The sequence below is a fragment of the Anas platyrhynchos genome, chromosome 1 (assembly GCF_047663525.1).
Source record: "Anas platyrhynchos isolate ZD024472 breed Pekin duck chromosome 1, IASCAAS_PekinDuck_T2T, whole genome shotgun sequence".
NCBI classification, from domain to species: Eukaryota; Metazoa; Chordata; class Aves; order Anseriformes; family Anatidae; genus Anas; species Anas platyrhynchos.
In genome coordinates, this window is record NC_092587.1 from 140220769 (window position 1) to 140245632 (window position 24864).

Below are 24864 nucleotides of genomic sequence, written 5' to 3' on the forward strand. Positions count from 1 at the left end.
AAGGGTTGGCATTTTTAGCAAAAAAAATAGTTTTCACTGACAGAAAAAAGCCACCCAGATAAATGAAGAAAATGTTTACTCGATTTAATAGGCATAATTTTCTCTTTTGGTGCTCAATTCAACATCAGGATCTGAAATCAACAAAGGTTGGATCAGGGTCTACAATTTTTTTAATTGGCTCTTCTCGTTTACACTGAAATATGTTGAAAACTCAGGGTTATAATGAACCATTACATATGCGTACGTGCAATGCTAGGGAAATTAATAATGTCTTGTATTTGCTCGATATTTGTTCAGCATTCATGAGTAAATAACAAATAACTTGATAAGGTTCATAAGAAAAAGCCTGTGGAAAACCCACACAGCTGGAAAGAAACTTTTTTACTGCATGAAGCCCACTTTCTCTCCCACTAAGTTATTGTTATTGTTCTGAATAACTTCTTTTCCCCAAAGGTAAAGTGACAGGTCTGCAATTTCTATATAAAATTACATGTTTTTTTAACTGAAGTTTATATGTAAGCCCTTTTATGTCTTGGTGTCTTTAAGTGTAGTCAATATTATTGCAAGGGACATGTACTTTTAATTAAATTAATTCTGTTGGCAAAAATTAAGCTTTCGGAAACTGTCAGAAGTGTGATGGTTTATCACCATCTTCATTATAAACTGTACGATGTTACAGTCTGAAGAACTGAGTCCAGAACATCGTTATTTAGGGCAATATCAATAATTGCTACGTTAAGTAATTGGGTCTTTTCCAAGTATTTCAGTTCTGAAGCACACCTGACAGCATTCTACTCCATGATCTAGTAAACCTAAAGTAACCCTAAGAATGACACAATGCCCCGTGCACAGAAAACGGCATTTAACACTAACCATAAAGGACAGATGCTACGGCATTTCGGTTGGTCAAAACTTGATTGGTATTCAGTCAGTCCCTCCCAAAATATTCTATGGGCTTTGAGCATTTTGAATCATGTAGACCAATGACTGTACATTCTTCTCTTTCCTTCAAAATTGTGTTTTACTTCACAGAATCACAGAATCACAGAATCACAGAATCACAGAATTTCTAGGTTGGAAGAGACCTCAAGATCATCGAGTCCAACCTCTGACCTAACGCTAACAGTCCCCACTAAACCATATGCCTAAGCTCTACATCTAAACGTCTTTTAAAGACTTCCAGGGATGGTGACTCCACCACCTCCCTGGACAGCCTGTTCCAGAGTCTAACAACCCTTTCAGTAAAGAAGTTCTTCCTAACATCTAACCTAAAACTCCCCTGGCGCAACTTAAACCCATTCCCCCTCGTCCTGTCACCAGGCACGTGGGAGAACAGGCCAACCCCCACCTCACTACAGCCTCCTTTAAGGTATCTGTAAAGAGCAATAAGGTCACCCCTGAGCCTCCTCTTCTCCAGGCTGAACAAGCCCAGCTCCTTCAGCCACTCCTCGTAGGACTTGTTCTCCAGGCCCCTCACCAGCTTTGTCGCTCACAATTTTGCAAAGCAAACAAACAACAACCCAAACCCAACCCAACCCAACTAACCAACCCAACCAACCACCCAACCAAAAAAAAACCAAAAAAAACCCACACCAAACAACAACAAAATGAACAAATAACTATGTCCCAAGCGTAATAAACTACAAAAGAAAAAAGACACCAAAATATATGGAATTAAAACTGTTTAAGATTTCCAATCATAAGTTTTGCAGCATGGCTAGCACTGTATTTATTCTCCAGGGTCTTTGAGTTTCTGTACAAGATGGAAGGAAGCCTAGCACATTGCATGGAAAAGCTGGACTACACCTATCCTAACACACCATGGGGCCACATACCTGAACATTGATTCACAATTGTCCATATTATTAAATCATTGACACCAATAAGTTGTGACCTGGGCCAGCTCATGCAGATAAAATCCATGCATGCCCGGGAGCCATTCCGCACAGGCTGCTTGGGTGAAACCGCTCTGCTTTGTGGCTGTAAGAGAGTTTAGTTCCTTGGACATGAGCCATGCTATGCTGATTGGCCTCAGGGCAAGAGAATGGTTATTAGTCCATTTTATTTATTAGTATAGACATTGCAATGGAATATTCTTGAAAGTGATTTAATTTCCTTTTAGCAGGCTCCTCTTTTCTCCCATAATTTCCTTAATTGGTCTTTCTGCCAAGTGAAGCTAACTTTTAGCTCATGTGTTGCTCCTAAATATGATTAAACAAGATTAACAAGATAATATTTGTCTCGGCTCCCAAATGAGGGAAATTACCTCTCTGAGACATAAACAGACAGCTCACACTTCCTGGGTCAGACCAAAATGGGACAGAGTGGTAGGAGTGCTCCCACCGATCGTCTTCAGTTGTGGAAAATCAGGCACCACACAGCAATTTCTTAGATATAAGAGCATGTCTACCGAAAATATTAGCACAGGAGACAGGAAAAGGCACATGGCCAAAGCACACGTGTAAGAACAACCACTGAAATCCACAAGCCAAGCTAATACAGGTTTTCAGAGATGCATATTAGTATGGGGCCATCAGTAGGTCTGTAGGGCTGCATCCTTACACATGGGGGACACTAGGGCAGTGACTGTGTAGCTCTGCAGCCACAACCACAGCGTACATCCCAGAACATGCACACGCTACAGGAAGACCTCTGTCTGTCCTTCCCCTACTCTACAGCCATAACTGGCAATGTGATGAGGAAAACAGGAACATTAGACTGGGTGGAAAGTACACGACATAACAGAATCTTGCTGCATTGCTCTGATGATCCAGCTTGCATAATGCCCAGTTTAATCCAGGAAGAAAATAGATTACTTTTCAATTAATTCAGAAATTTTATATGGGAGAATATACATTGAATAAGAAAGCCTCTGGAGGATGGTTCCTCTCAGCATACTGGAGGATGCTCCCATCTCAAGTCACCCTGCCTTTGTGGTATCACTTCATTTTAAGTGAACCTTAGCAATGGGAGTAGAAAGTAGGTTGTTTTCTAAAGCTGACAGTTGAAGGCACCAAACCTCAGGCTCATAGCAGTGTGAATATCTGCGATTACCCAAATTTTATTCTTCTTTCATTAGGACTGATAGTGCAGATCCTTTCTGGTATTAATATGCATAATTCTGTTGGCCTCAGAGGAGCTGCGGCAGGGAGAGACAAAATGAGGATCTATCTGGCCCTTTGCCATTAATAACAAGGAATCATTTATCTGTATTGGAACAAGATGGTGATTGTGCCTCTTTTCCAGCTTTGTGGAACACTCTAAACAGAGGAAAAAATTAGAAAGTATTTTACTGTATTATTTTTGTATTGCAGAGAGGCTGGATAATTCATTCTGGATTCTCTCTCTCCTTGTCAAATAACAGGGTGTACACACTCACTACAAAACAGCAATTTGGAAAATTAATTCCACCACATTAGCATGGTAGTGTTTCACCATCTCTTTTATAATGGCCTGCCTCTTCCTAATACAAATCCATCACACATCAGATACTTATGCTCTAAAAAGAATACGTGTCTCTTTCCTCTGCACCACTCCATTCCATGCAAAACAGGTCATATTTTGCTGTGCACGAAACTGTCAGTGCCCCACTGCGTGAATGGCTAATGTCACAGGAAAGGGCCTCCATGTCCCATCAGGACCCAGGAGACTGAAGCAGAGGTTACCTTTGAGTGGCATTTATTGTAAGTCTTATTCCCACCATAAGGGTTGCTAGCTTGATCTCCTATTTCCACTAAACTATTTATAGTTTTTGCCTTTTTAAAGTGATATTTTTCATTGACACCGAGATTCATTAAGTTCAAGGTTTAAATGCATAGCACACAACAAACTATGCATAATGCCATGTACTACAAACCTCAGACTGCTTTGACACGTTGGTTTCAGCAATGACAGTGAACACCGCAAAAATGCAAGTGTGGCAATTCAGGGGGTCTGCTGACGTACAACTAATTAACAGTTGGCTGACATTATCACTGTTACTATTGTATTGTAGAGCCATTTTATATGCTCAGGGCCAGGGAAGAGACATGCCTGGGTTTGACAAATGGGCTGCGAATGGTTATTGACAAATGAAAGCCACAATGTGGGCAAAAAAGAGGATGTGCCATGCATGGTGCCCAAACCAGAAGCAATTTCTGGTCAGACAGGCTGATGATGACTAGCGGATCTCCTGGAGAGAGACTCCGATGATCTGAGAAAGCCAGTCTGGGGCCACCTCCAAGGAACAAAAGCTGTGAAAAGTGAGGAGTCTCCCCACAGCCTTTTGGATGGAGAAAGAGGTAATAAAGAGACGCTGCCAGTAGAGGACAGGCAGAGAAAGGCCACGGTGCCACGTACAGATGGTGCACCCGGAAAGCTGCCAAGGTTTGATGAGTCAGAGGGATGACGGAGTACAAAGGTATGCCTGCTCTGTAGTCACTGCCGCTTACGTGGACAAAGCCAAAATATCTTCACCTAGCCCTGCTATGGTTGCTAATTTTGCTACAGCAGCACAAGGTATGGTAGGACTGCAGATTCTCACGGAGAAGCTGGATGAGCTCCAGGCAGAGATTTCGATGAAGCTCCACAGTGCTGTCATCCACACCACCAGAGGTACCCAGGCTGGCAGGCTGGAGGAAAGCTGACCTAGGTAAATTGCTGTAGAAAAGGTATTGAACAAAAGAGCTGGATGTCATGGTGTGATAAAAAGAACAACGTTCTTGGAGGTTGAATTAGATGGGTTAACTGTGGCTTAATGTTTCTGAGTTTTAGTGCCCTCATTGAAATGGCACATTTTCTAAACACTCTTCAGTATGATTTTTCATTTGCTTGAGCAAGAAATACAAAAAGAATGATATTGAAGAAATGCAATTAATGGTATACTTCTGCCAAAATTGTGCTTGAATTGCTCTGAAATTTAGGATACTGAAAGCAAAGCAGTGTTGTGAAAGTTATTCTGAAAGATTACAGTGAAAATGAATGATATTTTATGCCTCTGATACATTTTTAATGCAATTCTATCACTTTGGAGTACTTCTGTACTCTATGAGACAGAACAAGAAAGGTAGTGTCAGCAAATCGGGGCTTCTTCTAGGTTTTCATACCTTCTCTCTCCCCCACCACCTCTTTTTTGCCTGAAGTTGCTGGGTTCTCCCTGCAGCATCCCCCTGGGCTCAGACACAAAAAACAATCTGCGTTTCCCCATCAAGGTGCCATGCTGAGGGTGGCCTCCCCACCTTCCTCCCAGAGCTGCCCAGCAGCCTCTCTCCAGCAGTGAGACTGCAACAAACCACGCTGCTTGCACAGGGGTAGCTCTTGATCTACACGCCTGTGCTCGTGCAGTGTGGCAAAGTGGGTCCTGTTCCACCTGTGGGCTTTTCCCTCTGCGTTGGAAAGCAAGGTTAGAAATACAGGGCTGATTACCATATTTGTGTTCTGTAATTCTTCACATGTCCGACTCCACCAGGAGCTTAACTGAAGCCAGTGGGATCTTACAGTCATTAACATTTACAAGGCAGCAGTTCACAGTTGTTGAACTAACAACCTACCCCTAAGAAACTGATTTTTCTCCCCTCTAAGTATTGACATGTGCTCCGCTGACTGTGATGCTTATTCACAGTGACAGTGTGTTTGGTAGGATTTCATGTTTTCACAGGATTTGTCTTGTGCAGACAGTTTCTAATTTACCTCTGCTCTTGTTTTAATTCAATCAGCTGATGGAGTGCAGCTGATCTCATGGCACATATGGCTGTTCAGGTTTGAAAAAACCCTGAATATTTGATGGGTTGATCCTTAATGCTTTCTGCTAAAGAATTAGCAAGGCTGCTAATGAGCCAAGGGATCCCAAGTGGGGAAAGGGAAAAATACAGAATTAGATGCTGTTTTCATTCAGTTTTTTTTTTTTTTTACATTGCTCAAATAAGGAGTCCTGTGTTTTACATACTCTGACTAGTTTTACAAGGTAAAGAAATTCAAGCAAATTACTCACTGCAGCCATCACATTTAACATGCCATATTTTCATAAGTGGCTGTCCTGTGGCCAGGGGGAGTCACAGCCTATTTGTAAGGGCACCTGAAGGCACTTGACCTTGCACAGGAGGCTTGAAGCACCAAGCAGTTATCCTTCTCTGGCATGTTTGCAGCTGCAGTCTCAGTCCTTGCACTGCTTCCCTAGCTTATTTTTCTCTCTTTCCTGAAAAAAAAAGTATCTGTCCTCCATCCCACATCTTATCCTGCCTCCCCACTGCTCCTCACTGTCCCAAAGGAGGTGGCTTCTTCTGTGTTGACTGGTTGTGTTTGGTGTCCCTGCAGTCCTTGCTTTGTGCTCTTGTTGCTCTGGGAAGCTGCATCAGCTTCCCACTGGCTCTGCCTCCTGCAGCCAAGTGGTGTTTGCAGGCCAAGCACTCCACACTACATCCATCCCTCCCCAATTAATGACACCTCTCACATTGACCCAAAAAAACAGAGGGTATTCACAAGGCCCAGAGCTCAGACTGCATGTGGGTTTCTTTTCAACAAAGCCACCGCAGCTCTAGGAAATCACAGCTAAGACTGGAAGATCAATCTCAAACCACTTATCCTACAAACCCTGGATCGCCTACGCCCAACATGTTCTCTTTCTCCTTAAATCCATTGCAAATACACTCTGAATGTATATCTGAGTGTATTGGATATTGGTTTCAACAGTTAACTTAGTGGAGAGACAAGATCCTTGCTGCTCTCATTTTTTTTTTTTTTGCATGTAATACAGCAAAATAAACATTTACTCCAAACCCCATCAGTAATAACAGAATATACAGTTTCACACACTAATAAAAGCAAATAGAAATCAGCCAAAATTATGAATCTCACTCAGCAAGCCTGTGTTCTAGCAGAGGCAGGGAATAGATCAGCTTTGGAGATGTCTCAGCAGTTCAGGCAGCAAATGTTCAGGGCACAGTGGAATTAAGGATATTTGAGTAGTATAACTCATATTTTCCGCTTCAAAGTTTTCTACCATGTCCTCCACCTACAATGCAAAAGCTTCCAAGGAATTGCTTTTTATCGCTACAGTGAAGTAACGCATCCTTTCTCTCTCAGTTTGACATTACATCTGCAACTTGGTCTTACTGCAGTTATTTACTTCGAAGTCTCTCCTTAGAAGTCGCTCTATCCTTGACGTGCGTGCCTGCAGCTGGACAGAGGAGTCACTACACTTTGAAGAAGTTGCTCTGAATTAGTGCACGGGGTGAGATTAGGTTCAGGATTCCTGCAGTGATTATAAACTCAGCGGGAGTCCTTACAACAGCTCCAATCTCGACAGGGTTACTGTCTTGTTAATCAACCTCCTTCAGGACTCGAAGCAGTTTTGCGCCTCAGTTCTTGGGGGCTTTCTTTGGAAGCCGCTGTTTTGTGCAGAATGATCTCTCAATTTACAAAGTCTACAGAGCTCCGATACATGCAGTAAAAACACACCAGAAAAGGCTAGACTTGCGTCGTGGCACCCTGCGTTGCACAAGACAGCACAAAAAAATATACATTCCCATCACAGTTAGTGTAAGATTAGATTTGGTGATTTTCAAGCTATTCCTAAACTGACTTGGAAGCCCAAGTAGACGTTAGCTCTGGCCATGCCCTGGAACCTGTGGGAGGTTTGTCTGTGCACAAACCAGCCCTGGCCTCCTCTCACACACCAGGGAAAGGAAACACGGGAAAGCAGCTGGAGTAGGTGTGAGTTACTCCTTCTACCACCCTTCATCTTCACTGGGACCTTCAGTATGACCTGGGGCTTGCTGTGGAAGTGTCTATTCCTTGGAAGATCTGACATGCCAGGAATGCAGTATCTAGGCAGGGTGGATGCTTTCTGCTCTGTGTTGTCAAAGAGACAGCTATAGTGGTGTTCCTTAAAAAGATACATTTTTAAGAATCTTATTCCTTTTGCTGATGTTCTGTAAAGCCAGAAAAGAAAGGGAAAGTGGCCCTTCCTATAATAAACACATTTAAGTTTGCCAGTGAAGAGGCATCTTTTCTGAGGGAAACACAAGGAGGGTTGCAGCTCCCTTGGGTTTTCATCATTCTGCCTCTGGACACCTTTATGGGACCTGCCTACATTCTGTCCTACGAGAAGTAAACCTTAGCTTTATCATGCGAATAGCACCTCCAACAAAGACACGGATATGACTTTCCTTGTTTCTGAAAACCAGAAAATCTGTGTTAAAAGTGGATGGATCTGTTCAGCACAAGAAGAGGGCCTGGAGTACAGTATCTGGAAATGTCTGCATGCCAGTAATTTATGACGTGAGTAGCTATGGCATATTATTACTGTTGCTGTTTGCACCATCAGAAACAACAACCACTGCTGATACTGATTTGTACTGTGAGATTACCTAAGAATGGCTTTTGTATTATACAAGCCCTTGAATCAGAAAGCTCACTTTTCAAGGTGGATACATCTGGCCTGACTGGGCTGTGCAAGGGACATGTGAGACAGCAATGTTCAAGCATGGGAAACAGAGGTATACCCCTGAGCTCACCACTGGTTTTCCGCCGTCCCTGTGAAAAGGGAAGCTCTTAAGAGGAGATCTGAAAATAGGCATGGAGGTAACTGGGAAGGTGTTTAAGGCTCTTCCCTGATCTGATGGGAAGTATGGGAGAAATTAATTCATGCAAAACTTAGCACACTGCTGGGTGACAGAAGCTGGCATTAACGGGTGTGCTAAAGTGGTAGCTAACATGTCAGCACTGATTGGTAGACTTGAGGCCTTAAAAGAGGAAACAAATAGCTCTACTGCATGTGATAGAGAAGGAGATGACAGTGATGAGATGCAAAGACAAATGTGATATGGGCAAGACATATGCCTGACAAAACTGTTGGCTTTCTGTGATGGAGTTACAGTACTAATGGATAAGAGAAGAGCAAATGACATCATCTACCTGGGCTTGTGCAAAGCATTTGACACTGTCTCTTGCATGACAACCTTGTCTCTAAATTGGAGACACATGGATCTGATGGATGGACCACTCTGTGTAAGGAATTGGCTGGATGATGGCACTCAAAGAGTTGCTGTCAGTGGCTCAATGTCCAGGTGGAGATCAGTAACAAGTAGTGTTCCTCCAGGGCTGGTAGTGGGACTGGCACTGTTTAACATCCTTGTCGGTGACATGGACAGTGGGACTGAGTGCACTCAGTATCCTAGGCTGCATCAAAAGAAGTGTGGCAGCAGGTAGAGGAAGATGATTCTGCTCCTCCACTCTGCTCTTGTGAGACACCACCTGGAGCCCTGCATTCAGCTCTGAGGCCCTCAGTACAAGAGGGGCCATGGAGATGATCAGAGGGCTGGAGGGGAAAACAGGCTGAGGGAGTTGGGGTTGTTCAGCCTGGAGAAGAGAAGGCTCTGGGGAGACCTCACTGCAGCCTTCCAGTACCTAAAGGGGGCCTACAGGAAAGCCCTTTGTCAGGGAGTGTAGTGGTAGGACAAGGGGTAATGGCTTTGAACTAAAAGAAGGTAGGTTTAGATTAGATACAAGGAGAAAATCCTTTCCTATAAGGGTGGTGAGGCACTGGAGCAGGTTTCCCAGAGAAGCTGTGGCTCCCCATCCCTGGATGTGTTCAAGGCCAGGCTGGATGGGGCTTTGGGCAGCCTGGGCTGGTGGGAGGTGTCCCTGCCCATGGCAGGGGGTTGGAACTGGGTGATCTTTAAGGTCTCTTCCAACCCAAACCGTTCCGTGATTCTATGATCCTATGACATCAAGCTAGGAAAATGATCCATGCAGCAGTGTGAGTGGACATGGGTAGCATTACATTTGTTGAGAGAATTTAGACCAGAACTATACATTTGTAAATAAAGAGCTTCAGTTGGAAATGCCACAGAGTAGCAGTCTGCAAGATTTATGCTTAGTCTCAGACAAATCATAGCAAGGGAAGTTCAGAATAGAAAGAGATATCCAGGCTACAGACATGGAGGATGGGCAGATTGGAGAGGTTATCCAAAATGACTGATAATCACGGGAGGACAGGAGCTGGAGGATGAAAATGGTGCACTCTGCATTTTAGCCATGTTAAGCCTCAGCAGATAGGGAGATACTGATGTGAAGTGTGTCTTTTGAGCTCTAAGTATGCTTAAACTGCCTATTACCTCCTGCTCTGTGAGGAGCCAGACTCCCAGGTTTGAAAACCCTGTGTATTACTTGGTGTGCTTTAAGGTATTCTGAACCCGACTTTTCAGAATGTTAACTCAGAAAGAAGATGGTAAAGGTAAAAGATGCTGGAGGACCCAGGAGCTTGTTGCTCTGGAGGACACAGGGAAAAGTGCCCTGCAGAGCAGCTCAGCAGTCCTTCAAAGGAAGAGTTACTCTGTCCAGTTCCTCACCCAGGCACCCTGGTGGGTATTTTTGTTCTTAAGCTGCCTTCTTCAGAAAGAGACCGGATTGCAGCCAGCACCATGACCTGTTCAGAAGTGAAAAAGAGGTCTTGGCAATACTGCTTGTAGTGGGTTGATTTATTCAGTTTTTAACCAAAGTGAAAGAATTTGTGAATAAATCCCCATGAAGAAATGGGTCCTATTCATCCAAGAACATGCTGCATGTTTTCTCATGAAGCTTCATAAAAATATTTTTTGAGGAATGTTCCCAAGAGTTGAAGAAGAGAGACAGCACCAGCTTGAAGATGTGCCTTACAATCCCTAGTCATACGGTGCACTTTGCATCATATGAGACTGTACGAGACTAGGACCTCTCATATAGCCACTTTCCTACTCGTGGCAGGAACCGTGTCTTTTCTCCATTTTTTTTTACTTGAACAATTCACACTTATAAGGAGGAAGACTGGCTTCTTTCACTTCTCTTTTTTAATGTCCTGCATTAAAAAGGGGCGAATGAGCCTCACACCACATCATATACTCAGTGCATCATGAAAAATGGGAAAAGCTCTCATGAATTATACTGTCTGCTACTAATTTGTAACAAAACAACAGGGACTGGGGCTAAGGCTTGTTGAATATGCAGTTCAGTCCTACAAAAGCCTACTTTGTAAATGTTAGCTAACTAAAAGCTCTGCCAGTGAAGTCATAAGTAATCCATCATAATCACCCTTCGATAAACTCTTTGTCCAGTTTAAGAATTAAAAGCTGTATTTAACATATTCATGGAGAATGGAGAAATGCCTTTAGAAACAGCAGTCTTAATGCACTACTAATCTCTAAACCAAATATTTATAGTCCTGTAGTTTATAAGCAATCTGAAATATTTGGGTAGTGGCTGTCCAAGCTGTGGATGCACAGAGAATAATAGGGAGGTTTTGACATTCCTTCTACCTGGTTTGGTGTTTTACTGACTCTTATGTCTGATATATGAGCATTGCAAATTGTTGAATTATCAGTGTAGAAAAAGAACTGAAAAGAACAGGAGTTAAAATTATAAAAATGGTTCACTGTTTATTAGTTTGTCTGCCTCAGAAAATAATCAATATCAAAGTTGATTCAAGCTCAGATCTGTCTGGTTGTGTATTAATTTGCTCCATGAAAATAAACTAGAAATTACTAGGATAAAAGAAATAATAATGAAATATGGAAATAACTGCATTTTTTGCACATTGTCATTATATAATGGACATAATGGACATAATGACATTACATAATGGATTCTAATTAAATCCAGGTGGAAAATGACCTTCCTAGACCTCCCTTCAAAATTAAGATTTTTGACAGTCATGATTAATGGAAACATGCACTTTGCATGGTTTGTAAACCTGAAACATCGTTGTACATTTCAGTTTATAATTTATCCCATTATCTGCTTCTGCATGCATGAAGGTCAGCCACACTGGCACAAAGTAGCAGCAAAATCCAGAGGCTCTAGAATGTTGCTAACACAGATTTTCAATTCTTTTTATTCATTTATTTATTTATTTATTTTGTTGTGGGTGAATATTTTTGCCTACTTGTTCCTTAGAAAGATCACAATCTAAAAGCATAATATTTTTAACAGCAGTAATTGCAACATCCTTGTTGTTCTCTTGCCTTTTTAGAGTAAACAAAATGGTACTAGAAAGAGAATATTTTTTTTAGAATTCCTACCCGCAATATTTCTTCAATGCAGCTGTTATCTCCTGTTCCACTGTCCTGTAAACAAAATGAGAAAAGAGTTTGTTTGTGTTTTAAAAAGAAATAACAAATAGCAGGTTTGAGGACACGCTTGTCACATGAAATATATTCAAACTCTATTACAGTTTCGAAATGAGGCCAAGTCTTTCCAGCCTCTGAAAAGTTGCACTGCTGAAAATTCTCAAATTATTCCCCATCATCACCACAGGAAGATGTGATATTTGCAATGTTTACATATGCTGGCACATATTTGTATAAATTCATAGGATTTTGTTTATGCCACTTTTGTGTGTGGTTCATGCTGTTTCAGATATACTGCCTATAAGTAGGCATAAGCAAAACAGTTAGTGCCTGTACATAGATCCAATATGTGCCTTTATTTATATTAAATAAATAACATCTGTTTGTATCCTTTGTTCAGGGAAGACTGCAGTAATACTGCCTGTGTGAAGTCTGACAATATATAGTGTACAGGCAGCAGTGATGTTGAGAGGAGAGCTGCAGGGGCTGTGACACAAGCTGCCACACTGAGTACCGTGCAGGCAGCATGGCCGTTGTGAACACAGAAGGTTCTGTCTAAACACCAGGAAACGCTTCTTTGTGTCATGGGTGTCTGAGCACTGCTGGAGGTTGCCTAGAGATGTTGTGGAGTTTCCCTTCATGGAGGCCTTCCAAAGCTGCCTGGAAATGGGCCTGGGCAGCCTGCGCTGGGTGGCCCTGCTGGGGCAGGGCTTGGGCCCGGTGGCCTCCAGAGGGCCCTGAAATCCTCAGCCACTCTGTGGTGCTGTGAAATTCCCTGAAAAATTCCCAAAGTAAAGAGTTTTTGAATCATAGAAATCATTAAGGCTGGAAGAGACCTTCAAGATCATCTGGTCCAACCATCACCCTACTACCAATACCACTCACTAAACCATGTCCTTGTCAGCTGGAAACCATACTTCTGTGCCATATCTGTATCTAGGTACACAAAAACTTTCAGAAATGGGCGTCTTTGTGCCTACCAGACCCCAATGATACAATCAGCAAGTCTGTGTTCCTGAATGTCACCACTGCCACTCCCCAGCTTGAGCTGTGTCACCAAGGAGGCCTGAATTCACAGCCTCCCATAGCCTAGCACCTGTAACCAAGGTCAGAAGCACCACAGCCATGCATATGCTAGGGAACAATTTATGTTTCATAATTTTTTGTGGCTGTTATTTCACGCCAATTCATAAAAAGTTATAAGGTCTTTATTGCCAGCACTCTAGCTGATCTTTGCTGAGTATGGCCCTTGATTGTTAGACAAATGAATTGCATTAACTCTTGGTGTAACACATCCTTTCAGCTTTACAGTCACCGGGAGTTACACTGCTGATTTCAAAGGGAAAGGAGCTAAGCGTACTACAAAGTCAGTCTGTGTAGAATTACTTGTGTCCTGTGTACTGAAGCTAAAGAGCAGCTGCAGTACCATTCAGACAGGCCTGTTCTCATCACACCAGTGTCTCCACGAGCTGCACAATGCTGTGTCCCACCTTCCTTGCTTCTAGGGTAGGAGACCAAACAAAATGGTTCATGTTGTCAATGAAGCTAACAGGACAGACAGAAACATGCATATAGAAACTGCACAACAATCTCTGGATATTTTGGAATTTTAGAAATTGTATTAGCTATTATTTATTTGTCTCTTCTGTGTGGGTTTCCCTCTATTTTCTTCTTTTCCTTCCCTAGAGCCTGGTATATATTCTTGTGGAGATCAGCAGTGAGTGGTGTCCCTCGAGCATCCATATTGGGACTGGTAATGTTTAATAACTTTATTAATGACATAGACAGTGCAATGTGCACTCTTAGCAAGTTTGTGGATGACACCAAGCTGAGTCGTACAGTTGACACGATAGAAGGAAGGGATGCCATGACAGAAGGAAAGACATGTAGTGATAGAACAAGGCGTAATGGTTTTAAATTGAAAGAAGGCAGATTATGATTAGATATTAGAATGAAATTCCTCACTCAGAGGGTGGTGAGGCACTGGAACAGGTTGTCCAGAGAAGTTGTGGATGCCCCATCACTAGAAGTGTTTAAAGTCAGGTTGAATGGAGCTTTGGGCAGTCTGATTTAGTCAGAGATGTCCCTGCCCATGGCAGAGGGGTTGGAACAAGAAGAACTTTAAGGTTCCTTCCAACCCAAACCATTCAGCTGATCTATTCTATGATCCCACTAACTACAGTGGGGAGTATAAATTCCTGATCCTTTGTGCTTTGCCTACAGAGCAATGAATCTGCTGCCCTACACAAAGTTCACTGTTCTCTTCCATTTCCATCTTATACAAAGAGGCATGAGATGACCTATCACCTTATGCTGTATAAAATGCATAGATGCTAAAATACAGATGATGATGATGATGATGATGATGATGATGATGATGATGATTAGTCAAGGCAAAGTTACTGAAGGTATATTTGGCAACAGGGTATTTCAGAATAAGTTTAGAAACGAGCTTCTGTTTCAAAATTAAATATTCCTCCTAGAAGTGTAATGAAATAAGTCTGCAGATGCTCATCAGTAAGAAATCACACTTTCCATTACCACAGAACTAAAACTATAGCTATACTCTCCAGCAAATCAAATCTCTGGGCAGAGAGTAAAAAATCTTTTCACTTCTCCCTCTTAGTATGATCACAGTGACTTTCAAAAGGCAAAAATAAATCCGGAAATGCAAGACCAAAGATGTTATGAAAAAATTAAAGTAATATTTGGAAAAAAATAAAAACAAATGATTTCTACACTGTCCTCTTTGTTCTTAATCTTTTGAATGCCAAACATAAGTTTATAAATTTATTTTTGCTTTGAATCCTGACTTGCTTGTAAGTATCTTCCAATACTGTTAATATGAAAGTTTCTAGAGTAAGGGTGGAGAAGTTAGAGTCCATGTTTTACATGCAACAGGCAATGTCTATTTCATGTGGTTTGCAGCCATAATGTTTTTTTTTGTGTTACCTTATAATACAATGCAGAGTGTTGTGGGACTTAGGACAGGTCTGAAAGGTGTCTGAGCCCTGGGTTTGGAAAAGATTCCTCATTTTCATTCTTAAAACTTCTCCACTATATCTCTACTTACACTACAGGGAAACCATCACTGCCTGTGAATCTGACAAGCTGAATATAACTTCATGGTTGCATTATAACTACAAACAAACAAACAAACAAAAAACAAACAAACAAACAAACAAACAAACAAACAAAACCCAACAAAACAAAACAAAACAAAACCACTAATAAATATTTATTGAAATCTGAATTAAAAAGCAGAGATTGCATTACCTGTGGACACCAAATTGCACAGAGCTGTATTTGCATGAGTGGACCTGCCTGATCCATACAATGTTGTGCTGGTGCTGTCTGCATGATGCAGCACCTGCAAACGGATGATGTCAAAGTGCCTGCAGTCTACACAGGGCAGTCATTCCACCCTCTTCATAGTGTACATGCCACAGAACACTTGTGCAACAAATGTTTGAATAATTTTTAAAAAAAGGTTTTGAGGCTGCTGTTCCCTAAGTTGCTGAACTGCTACCCTGTATTCATCCTGACATTTAAGAACCCAGCTTGTTTGCATTTTGAGGTCTTTCATAAGAAACTTGCCTCTCTGGCCCTCCAATGAACCATATTGGCGAAAATAATAGCTAAATATTGGCGACCCTTGGTGAACTGTTAGGGGAAGCAGACTCAAGCCTCTTCTCCCTGCAACGCTGCTGTACCCATTGCCTTTGCATATAAACCAGTGTGGGCAGGGGATCAGTAAGTGTGCGCACACACATGCGGTGGTACATCGTCAGGCAGGAGGCTGCAAGGAGCTGCTGCCAAGGAGCACGGCAGCAGCTGCTGGAGAAACAGCCGGGAGCATCGCGCTGCTGATAACGCACAGAGCTAATTACCATGCAAAGCACAGAGAACCATAAGAAACGAGGCTGACTAAAGGCTACACCAGCTCCTTGAGAAACAGGATGTCATTTCACAAAAAAAAAAAAAAAAAAAAAAAAAAAGACTACATCTGTACAAATTTTATTTCGGAGCATTACTTTATTTTTTCTTCCTTTACCAACAGATTTCACATGGAGGTATATAAAGAAACTCCTCAGATCCTCAGAAAGGAATTGCCTGCCTCTGATTCCCTCCTTTCAAATCTTTGCATTAAGAAAAGAAAGAGAAATCTTTTGCCAGAATCTGTTTTCAGTTTAGCCTAGGAGATTTCTGTGGTGCAAGCCTTTGGTTTTATTTCTATTTGTGCTCTTTGCTCTTACAAAGCCTCCGGGAGTTACTGAATTTAGCCTCCAACACAAATTAGGCATGATTAAGATCTCTGGGAGGCTGAGGTGCACACTCAGCAGCCTCGCTGCTCTATTCGTGACCTAGGCTTGCTGTGTCGCATTGGGTTGCCATTCACCTGTCATCATTGGCCATCATGTGCCCAGCTCTGCTGCCCAAAGTGAGATATCAGGCAGGAAATGTTGGCACAAGCCAAAGATTGGGGGAAAAAAAATAAAAAATAATAAAATAACCCACATGGGCAGACCTTGATTTGAAAGCACATCAGAAATGTTTCTTGGCCAGGCAGGACCATAACAGTATGGAGTTACACACACACGCATAAACATATGTAACATTTTGTGTGTAATCCATTTCTTACAGAAGAACTTCACAAGCTGTAAAATAAACAATATGGGAAAGATAAGCGCAGGGAGATCCAGGACACATCAATGCAAGGAAACAGCTGTGTGCTTAAAAAAAAGAGAAAAATATTCATTCCCATTATGAAATGAGAGTCCCCGGTCCTAAGTTTTTCTGGCAGTCATTTCTCTGGAAGTGCTACATCCAGGTGCATGTGCATCATTCCTTGCATCATACAGATGTGCTTTTCCCAAACTTTATTTTTGTTAGATTACTTTTGTGGGGCAAAGCTGGTAGGTGCTTTCCTTATCTTTTTACTTGCTCACATGTGTGGCCTCTGCCTGTTGGGTCATGGAGAACTGTTGCCCTCCCCAAAATTTCCCTTCAATCATTTCTCTGAAGAGATCTCAACACCTTCAATTTATGAAGTAAAATGATGACGTTTAGCAAGGAAATGTGCCTGATACCTGAGAGATGACTTTTGGGGCGTTTGTGGAGAAACAGCCAGGATGTAAATTAATTTATGCAAAATTAATTTGCACATGCCCTGTAAAGTTTTGTAGACATTTAAGGTTTAACTTGCTGTTGATTTCCTAATACATGGTAGATCTTTAAAAGCTCTCTATAAGGTAGACCCATGATTCTCTGGAGACATGCAGGACTTTTGACCTCAGGAAAGGTGGGCTAGTTAAAACATTAGATCTGAACCTGCTACAAACTCACTTTTTTGTCCTTCAGGAAATGTCTACTTTTTGGAATTCATTTTTGTTCTGAACTGGGGGTCAGACACCGAGGTGTAGACTTTGTCCCATTGGCGATGTTAATTTTATTTTAATGTCCCGTTACAAAATATTAACAGTGTGGCATTGCCTGCAGAATGAAATTTTAGAAAGTGTACTTCAGTCCAGCTGAGAAATGAAGGTATGATCTATTTGAAACATTTTAATACCAAATTTAAATAAATGTAATTAAAAATTTTAGTTAAAAAAAAAAAAAAAAAAGATAGAGCTCCAAATCAAGAAGTCATTAAAACAAAATATTGAAATGTTTCACTTTGGTAATTTTTGACTTTAAAAAATGTTTTCTCCAAACAAAAAATAAAATAGGATGCATACATACATATGCAGGCACTTTTCAGTACTGACAAATGGACAGGGTCAATATGGGAAATGACTAAGCACACAGAACATCTGACCAGATCGGAGTCTGAAATGGCCTCTTTTTTCTCCATGACTAATGGGACCGGACCTTCATGGGTGAAGTACTTTCCCATCAGCAGTGCCTCCCTCTACTTTAAGTAGGCTGTGTGTCAGGGAGCTGGGGCACACTGCTGTCCCCCCATGCCACTCACTGGCCTCAGTAATGCTGCCCATCTCTCCACAGTTCAATGGCCAAGGGTCCTTGTAGCTCACCGAGTGTGCAAGCAAGCAGGACTGGACAGTGCACAGTTATGGCAAGAAAAGAGAAATGAAAAGACTGCTGAGGAAGCTGGATTTTCTGTTGTTCCTGGTTTCTGAAAGCTTTGCTTTGCAATCACACTGTTCCTTTCTACTGATTTAGAGTGCCAGTGGCCACAGTCTTGATAGAGTATTCTCCTGTGCTCTGCACTGCTGTGATAGGAACTGTTTCACTTTTACTACAAGGAATTGCTGCTATTTCCTAAGACACTGAGATGTGCAGGAGGGAGATGGGGATGAATGGCTGAATTCTGCTCAAGCTCTGTGTCAGAAAGTGTTGCACTAATTAAAGTTATTAAAGCCATCTAATTTACAGTGACTGTTAATAAACTGTTGCCCTTAATATGCTCATTCTCTTTTTGAAACAGTCTTCATATTTATAATGGGGATTATTTTTCCTACCATGGGATCTTGCAACATTGCTCTTGCTTCAAAAGGGAAGAGGAGAAAGGTTAACAAAGATTTTATTCCAAGAAAAGAAAAGAGGAATAAAGAGCAAGCGATGAAAGGCATTTGCTTGAATGGAAGTATCCGTGTATACTAATTGGGGGTCTCGCTGTAACTGGAATGTCATGCCCCAGTCTTGTACCAGGAACTGGGAGATATTCCATCTAATCGAAGAAGATGAATCAAAAATATCCACAAAGAGAGAGAAATGTGGAATAGAAAATTAGAATAGACTTGCCATGCACACAAGAGAGGAGAAGCTAATTTGCCAAGAGTGTCTTTTATTCACAGTAAGTGACACTCGCTCAGAACAGCCTGCTCAGCAGCTCACCCACAACTGGGGCAGGACAGCAGCTTCTGGAGGCCAGAGCCTCTGAGAAGGGAAACTGCAGAGGAGTTAATGAAGCCACAATCCAGAGTATCACCAGCCTTAGGCTATGCTGGCCCTACATGCAGACCCGAAGAGCCAAGAGCCAAGGATGTCCAGGCCAATGTCTAGGTGAAAATGGATTTACTGTGGTTGTAGAAGAAAAGGCACTCACTGGATTATATTTTTATTTTTTAAATAAGAGGAATATGGTAACTTAACTAAGTATGGAAATCCCAGGGTCAGAAAGTGAGGTGATGCTGAGGGGCCACAGTCTGGATTGCTGCTGGGGGCTTCTATTGAACTTAGGCAAGTAGTTTAGATAGGATTTAGGAGCGGTGGGTCTAGCCAGGATTGGAAAGGTTAGGGTAGGATTCCTCACACTGATGAGATGGTCTGAGTTCAAGTTCATATCACAAAAAAATCAAGAGACTGAAAGGACAAGAACCCTTCTGAAACCTCTTCACCCTCCCCACCCCTGAGGGCCATCAAACAATCAATTACTGGAGCTGCACTGGTAACATTTCATCTAATAAAAGATGCTTGGGAGCCTCAAATGAAACCTACTGGCAGATTGGTGGAACAATTTTACAGGCTTTTACGTTATATTCATAAAAAAAGAAAAAAGGCTAAACACATCAGAATTACACTGTGACCCAGCAACAATAAAAGGGAGCTGTAATGGAGAAGAACTGCATTGTTCTATTAATAAAATATAAAGGTTTTATTGTTATTGGGAAAGATTGATTGTATCAAATCAATACCATGTCACAGTATATTAATGTTTTTCTTCACTAATGAAAAAATAGGGGCTGATGTGATTACACTTTCTTGCTACTCATCTGAGGAATATATTGGGATGATAGTAATGAAGATTGCAACTCGCAGTTTTAATCCTTTCTACGTGCTCAGTCCTGGGAGGTGCTGAGCAAGTAACCTGAAGGCAACTGGCATTCAGCAAAATGGTGTCAACAGCCCCTTGAATGGATTCCACAGCCCCCTTCCCATCCGAAAACTAGAAAGAGCCAGCAGGGTCCTCTGGAAATGCCTTCAGCTTATTACATTTTCTACAGCACTGTATGCATACTCTGAGTGTTATTAACTGACTAGTTGTTTGACACAGCTGTCTGTCTGTTGGAAAATTTCCATTATGGACCCCAGAGTGATTGGGGTTTGCAGCAGATAAGGCTTTTTTGCAAATATAAGGGCTTCTCCCCTTAGCCCACACGGTGCTTCCACAGCAGCCCCAAGGAGCCTGCCCTGTGTGTGATAGAGATCAGTTTGGCTCCCCATCCTCCCTGCTACACGGATGGCCAATTAGTGTCAACTGGAATGCACTATTTTTAGTGATGTGGCTGCTTGTCCGCTAGGACCTGGTCTGAGATCAATAGATTGCATTTAGTGTATTGTCTGTGTTCATTTGGGGAGACTATATAACATCTGTAAAGCAGCAACAGTTGGGAAAACAAGTATTGTGGAAATGTTAATCTTTTTGTGACATTTTAATATGAATATACCATCATCTAGCATAATATTCAATAAATTAAATGGATTATTTTGCCAAGAGATCCTTTAAAATGTTAATTAACAATAAATCAATAAAAACTATTCAACATGAAAATCAATTACATCCCTGTTTACATTATTTAACTCCAAACATTTCTGTTTGTGTGCTTGTAATTAGCAAGCTATAAAAGATGCCATAAATAGGCGCATAATGAGAGGAACTGTTTATAAATGATAATTGGTATTCATTCCCACTGAGCTAAAGGTTATGTGATTACAAACTATCATGCAGAAAGGGTTAATCCTCTTACATATATATGGATTTACAGTACAGAGCTCTGCAGAAATCTCTCCCACAAAAGACCCCTGATAGAAGAAAGCCCCAGATGAGGGCTTGATGGGAAGAGCAACATCTATCAGGTGTTTGTTAAAGACTATTTACACACGTCTAGAAGTGGCTCATGGGGAAAAACCTGTCCTTTGGGCGGTGGTGGCGGGGATAAGAAGCAGAATCTGGCATGAGGAATTCAATGTTGATAAAACATCATTATGTGAACAATACCTCTTCTAAGTCAAAAGGATAGAGATTAACATTGAAATGCTATATTAAAAATCAGGGTGAACATCTGCTTAATAAAACTGAGGACAGGGGACAGGACAAAAGAAACAAGGGTGTTTTCTGCCATGGTGAGGAACAGAGCTGATGCTTCACCCACTACCTCAGTCAAAGATAGGGCCAGGAAAGGTCTGGCTTTCACTAAGGGCTAGAATAGGATTACCGAATCTTCAAGAGACAGCCCAGAGTCCAAAACACTGAGCAGCACCCTGTATCTCCAGAAGGTAACACCAGCCTTTAGCTCATGATCAACTGCTACACTGAGAGAAAAGGTTTCTTTCCATTTATGCCTATTGCTGAAAACTGCATTTTTAGTTTTGGAGACTGAGTCCCTGACCTACCCTAACAGGTAAAAGCCTCTTTGGCTGGGAGACCAGACTAACTTTTGGCTTTCTACCAAAGCTTTTTTTCTAGTCCAAAGATGTCACTGACATCTGAAAAGCAGACAGTTTTGGCTTTGACATTGTCTCCTTCCCAGTAAAAAAAAAAAAAAAGCTCATCCTTTCAAAACAAATGCTTTGGTGAGGGCAGCAACCATCAAGAACCCTTGGCAGAGCAGGTCTGAAGAGCACTGAGCATCTGGCCATGAAGGCAGCAGAGTTAAACAATCTATGCTAATCCAGAGAGAAACCACTTTTTCTGCCTTGTCTGGGCAAAACTCATGTATATTTCCTTTCTTTTTTGGACTGTAACTTGAAGTCAATCAATTTTGGCCTGAAACACTTATATTACATCACTTTCCTTGTTCTACACAAAATATAATTGTTTCATGGAAAACATGGATCAGGATTGGGAGTTAAAAAGAAATCTGTTATTTTTAAGTAACTGTGATAAGCAGTGGTTTGAGAATCACAGCTCAGTCTCATTGCTAAGGCAGCAAAAACATGTTCTGGTCATGGTAATTATGACCTGGACACCTATTTTCCCATGAAGGGTGTAATTTGCTACTGGATACCCAAAGATTTATCAGTGAAGACGAGCAATCAAATGCATCTGCATCTTTAAAGCAGTCCCTTGACACTTCTGGTCCACTCAGGTGATTCTCGGCGTGGAAGTTGACAAATAGCACAATTCTCCAAGCTGCAGAGAAAATCTCAGCAGAGCTTTATTGTGCTCTCAGCATTCCTGAAAGTCGAAAGAAAAACCCAGCCATACTGTGGTCCCTGACAGACTGATGGGAACACACTCACTGCACAGCTACTGAAAAATAGTATTCTCTAAAGGTTTTGCAGAGTTAATAGGACATGTGAAATCTCAAATAAAAATGTCACTGCTGTAAGGTCTCAAGGCTCAGACATTCCAGTTCCTTTCTGTTAAGAATGTGTGTGATACCGTGAATATATCATGACAAATATATATATATATATGTATGTATACACCATACAAATTCCTTTGAAAAAAATGTTTCTTGAAAATGACCAAACCAGCCAAGCCAGGGTCTGATCTTACCAACTGTAGCCTTGATATGGGAATCAACAAATTCAGCATATCTATAAAGTTGCATTGTAGACAAATACCTTTGACTTTGTTTGTTTTGTTTTCCTTGCCCCCTCCCCCCTTCAAATCCCACTGAAAGTCTTACTTTCCCACCAAATCTCTGCAAGCCCTACTGTTTCTCTTCACGAGGGGACAAAAGCCCTTTGACCAGCTTGGCAAGAACTGGGCAGCACTGTGCTACCTTGCAGAGTCCTTGTCTCCAGAACTCAGGATACTTCCACATCCCTAAAACCATCTGCCCCAAGGAGTGGCAGCTGCCCAGCACTCATCCCTGTTTTCCTGTGGACTCCATGCCCATACCCTATGGTTTGGGCAATCAGAAGACCAGAATCAGGAGCATAAATTATATCACAAGTTTGGGGAAGCTTCTAGGCAGCTCCCAACTAGTCGCATACTACTAGTTCACATTTTTTGATGGGTGCCAGACTGGTTCCTCAGACTTGGAGGACAAAAGGTTATCTTTAAATTAACTTAGTCCTTTCTCTTTGGGCTTTCACTTTTCTCTTATTTCCATATATTCTCAAGTTGGCATTCCTTTTAAAGTGTATATTTCATCTGAAGGTCACAATGCTTCTGGCTTTCTTTCTGCTTATAGCTCTTACAAGTAACAATGAAATACAGAAAGAAAGAAGAAAGAAAAGCTGGCCTCATTTTTTTTTCCAGTTTGTGTGTATTTGGAAGAGTTTGCCTACCCTTCCAGTAGAAATTTGCCAGTCCCCATCTGTTTGCATACAGCTCTCCCACACAACTAAAGGCTAATGGAGAATCTTTTATAAACCCCAGAAATACAAAACTGTACAAACCACAACTATTGGCCATGTAAGTCAGGGGCAGTAAATACTTATCACTGTCACATTAATGGTTTTCTTTTTAATACAGAAAGCTAGCAATAAGGCACTTTATAGGAGTGTAGTGCCATAGGAGCAGGACTGGTGCAAAGACTGAAATGCCCTGTCTGGTGTGTACAGACAACAACTCTCTTCACAGTATTACTGCCAAAAAAAAAAAAAAAAAAAAAAAAAAAGACTTTAAATCCTGTATGCAACAGCATTTGCATGCACACAACACACAACAGAGTGGGAGAAAATAAAAGGGAGAAAAAAGCAGTGATGGTATGGGTTAATTCTTATTGGGTTGCAGACAACAATCTAAGTTGCACTAGAGGTGTCTGTGAATTTTCTTGGAAAGGTTAGGTTGCTCTTAGGTTTGATTTGGTTTTGATTTCCAAAGCTTTCATTGTTTGAATTCAAAAAAGTGAGCTGGCTCTTGAAATTTTATTTATTTGTTTGTTTGTTTATTTTGAACAGCCGAGGTGATCCTTCACTTAAGAACTGGCCATATATTGTCTCTAGAGGAAGAACTGTTCAGTGTAGCCCTATTTAATTTTAAATAGAAGCTGAATGGGGAAAAAATCTGCAATACTGCTCCAGCTCACAAAAATTTCCATTTAGGTCAAGTACAACAAATCTGCATTTTTTAAGCAGCAGGGTTAGATCTCTGTCCCTCTAAAAATTGGAAGTTCTTCTGGCACCCCAAATTCTAACTACATGTGCAAAAATGTGAGTACAATAGGAAAGCCTTTGAGCCAAGAAACCACAAGCTTCACTGTTAAGTGATCTTGATGAATTTACCTCAGTGGCTTTTATTCATGTTTCAGGATGTTGAATCCTTTAAACTTGTTAGTATTTTCCTTTTTATTGTTCTCTGCTGCCTTTCACTGTTTTATTTTATTCTTTTGTTCCCCGACATAACTGAAGGTAACTGAAGTCCTGGGTCTATTACCCTCCATCTCTTTGATCATGTGGTGGGTATCTACAAAGAAGTTATTTGTTCTCAACACATTAAACCCTTCTGTGTAGCTTTTTACAAATTCTGTTATGCAACTTTGATAGGGCCTGGAATGAGTTGTCAGCTACCAAAAGGCAGGGGAGCACAAAGACCTCTCAAAAAGCCAAGATATGAATGGTGTCATCTTTCTGTTTCACTTTCAAACGTGGCTCATACAGGTTTGCTGAATAGGAGTCATTTGACAGCAGACATCTGAATGTGTATTGCAGACTCCAGCACACCTTTGTAAGAACTTTAAATATCTTAGTTGAGTCCTGAGGATCAAAGCTTCCTATGTAATAAACCTATCATGGGTTACCCAGGGAGATTTTCTGTATCAGTAACAATGGCAGCTGATTTGCCTCGCATAACAAGCTACCGATGGATATAGAAGGGTTGTGATCAATACTTTAACTAGCAAGAATAGAAATCTATCAGGAACAC

The 24864-nt window shown here is 41.4% G+C and overlaps 1 protein-coding gene across 6 annotated transcripts in view; it reads right to left on the reverse strand.

Annotated features, from left to right (window-relative positions):
* Positions 1-24864, reverse strand: part of AFF3 (ALF transcription elongation factor 3) — a 337507-nt gene that overhangs the window by 175459 nt on the left and 137184 nt on the right. For all 6 annotated transcript variants that reach the window (XR_011805753.1, XM_072030956.1, XM_072030955.1 and 3 more), the window contains exon 4: positions 12033-12077. Coding sequence is in view for 5 of the 6 variants with exons in the window: in XM_072030956.1 (XP_071887057.1) it covers positions 12033-12077 (45 nt within the window). In the remaining variant the exon portion in view is untranslated. The remainder of the gene's footprint in view (positions 1-12032; positions 12078-24864) is intronic.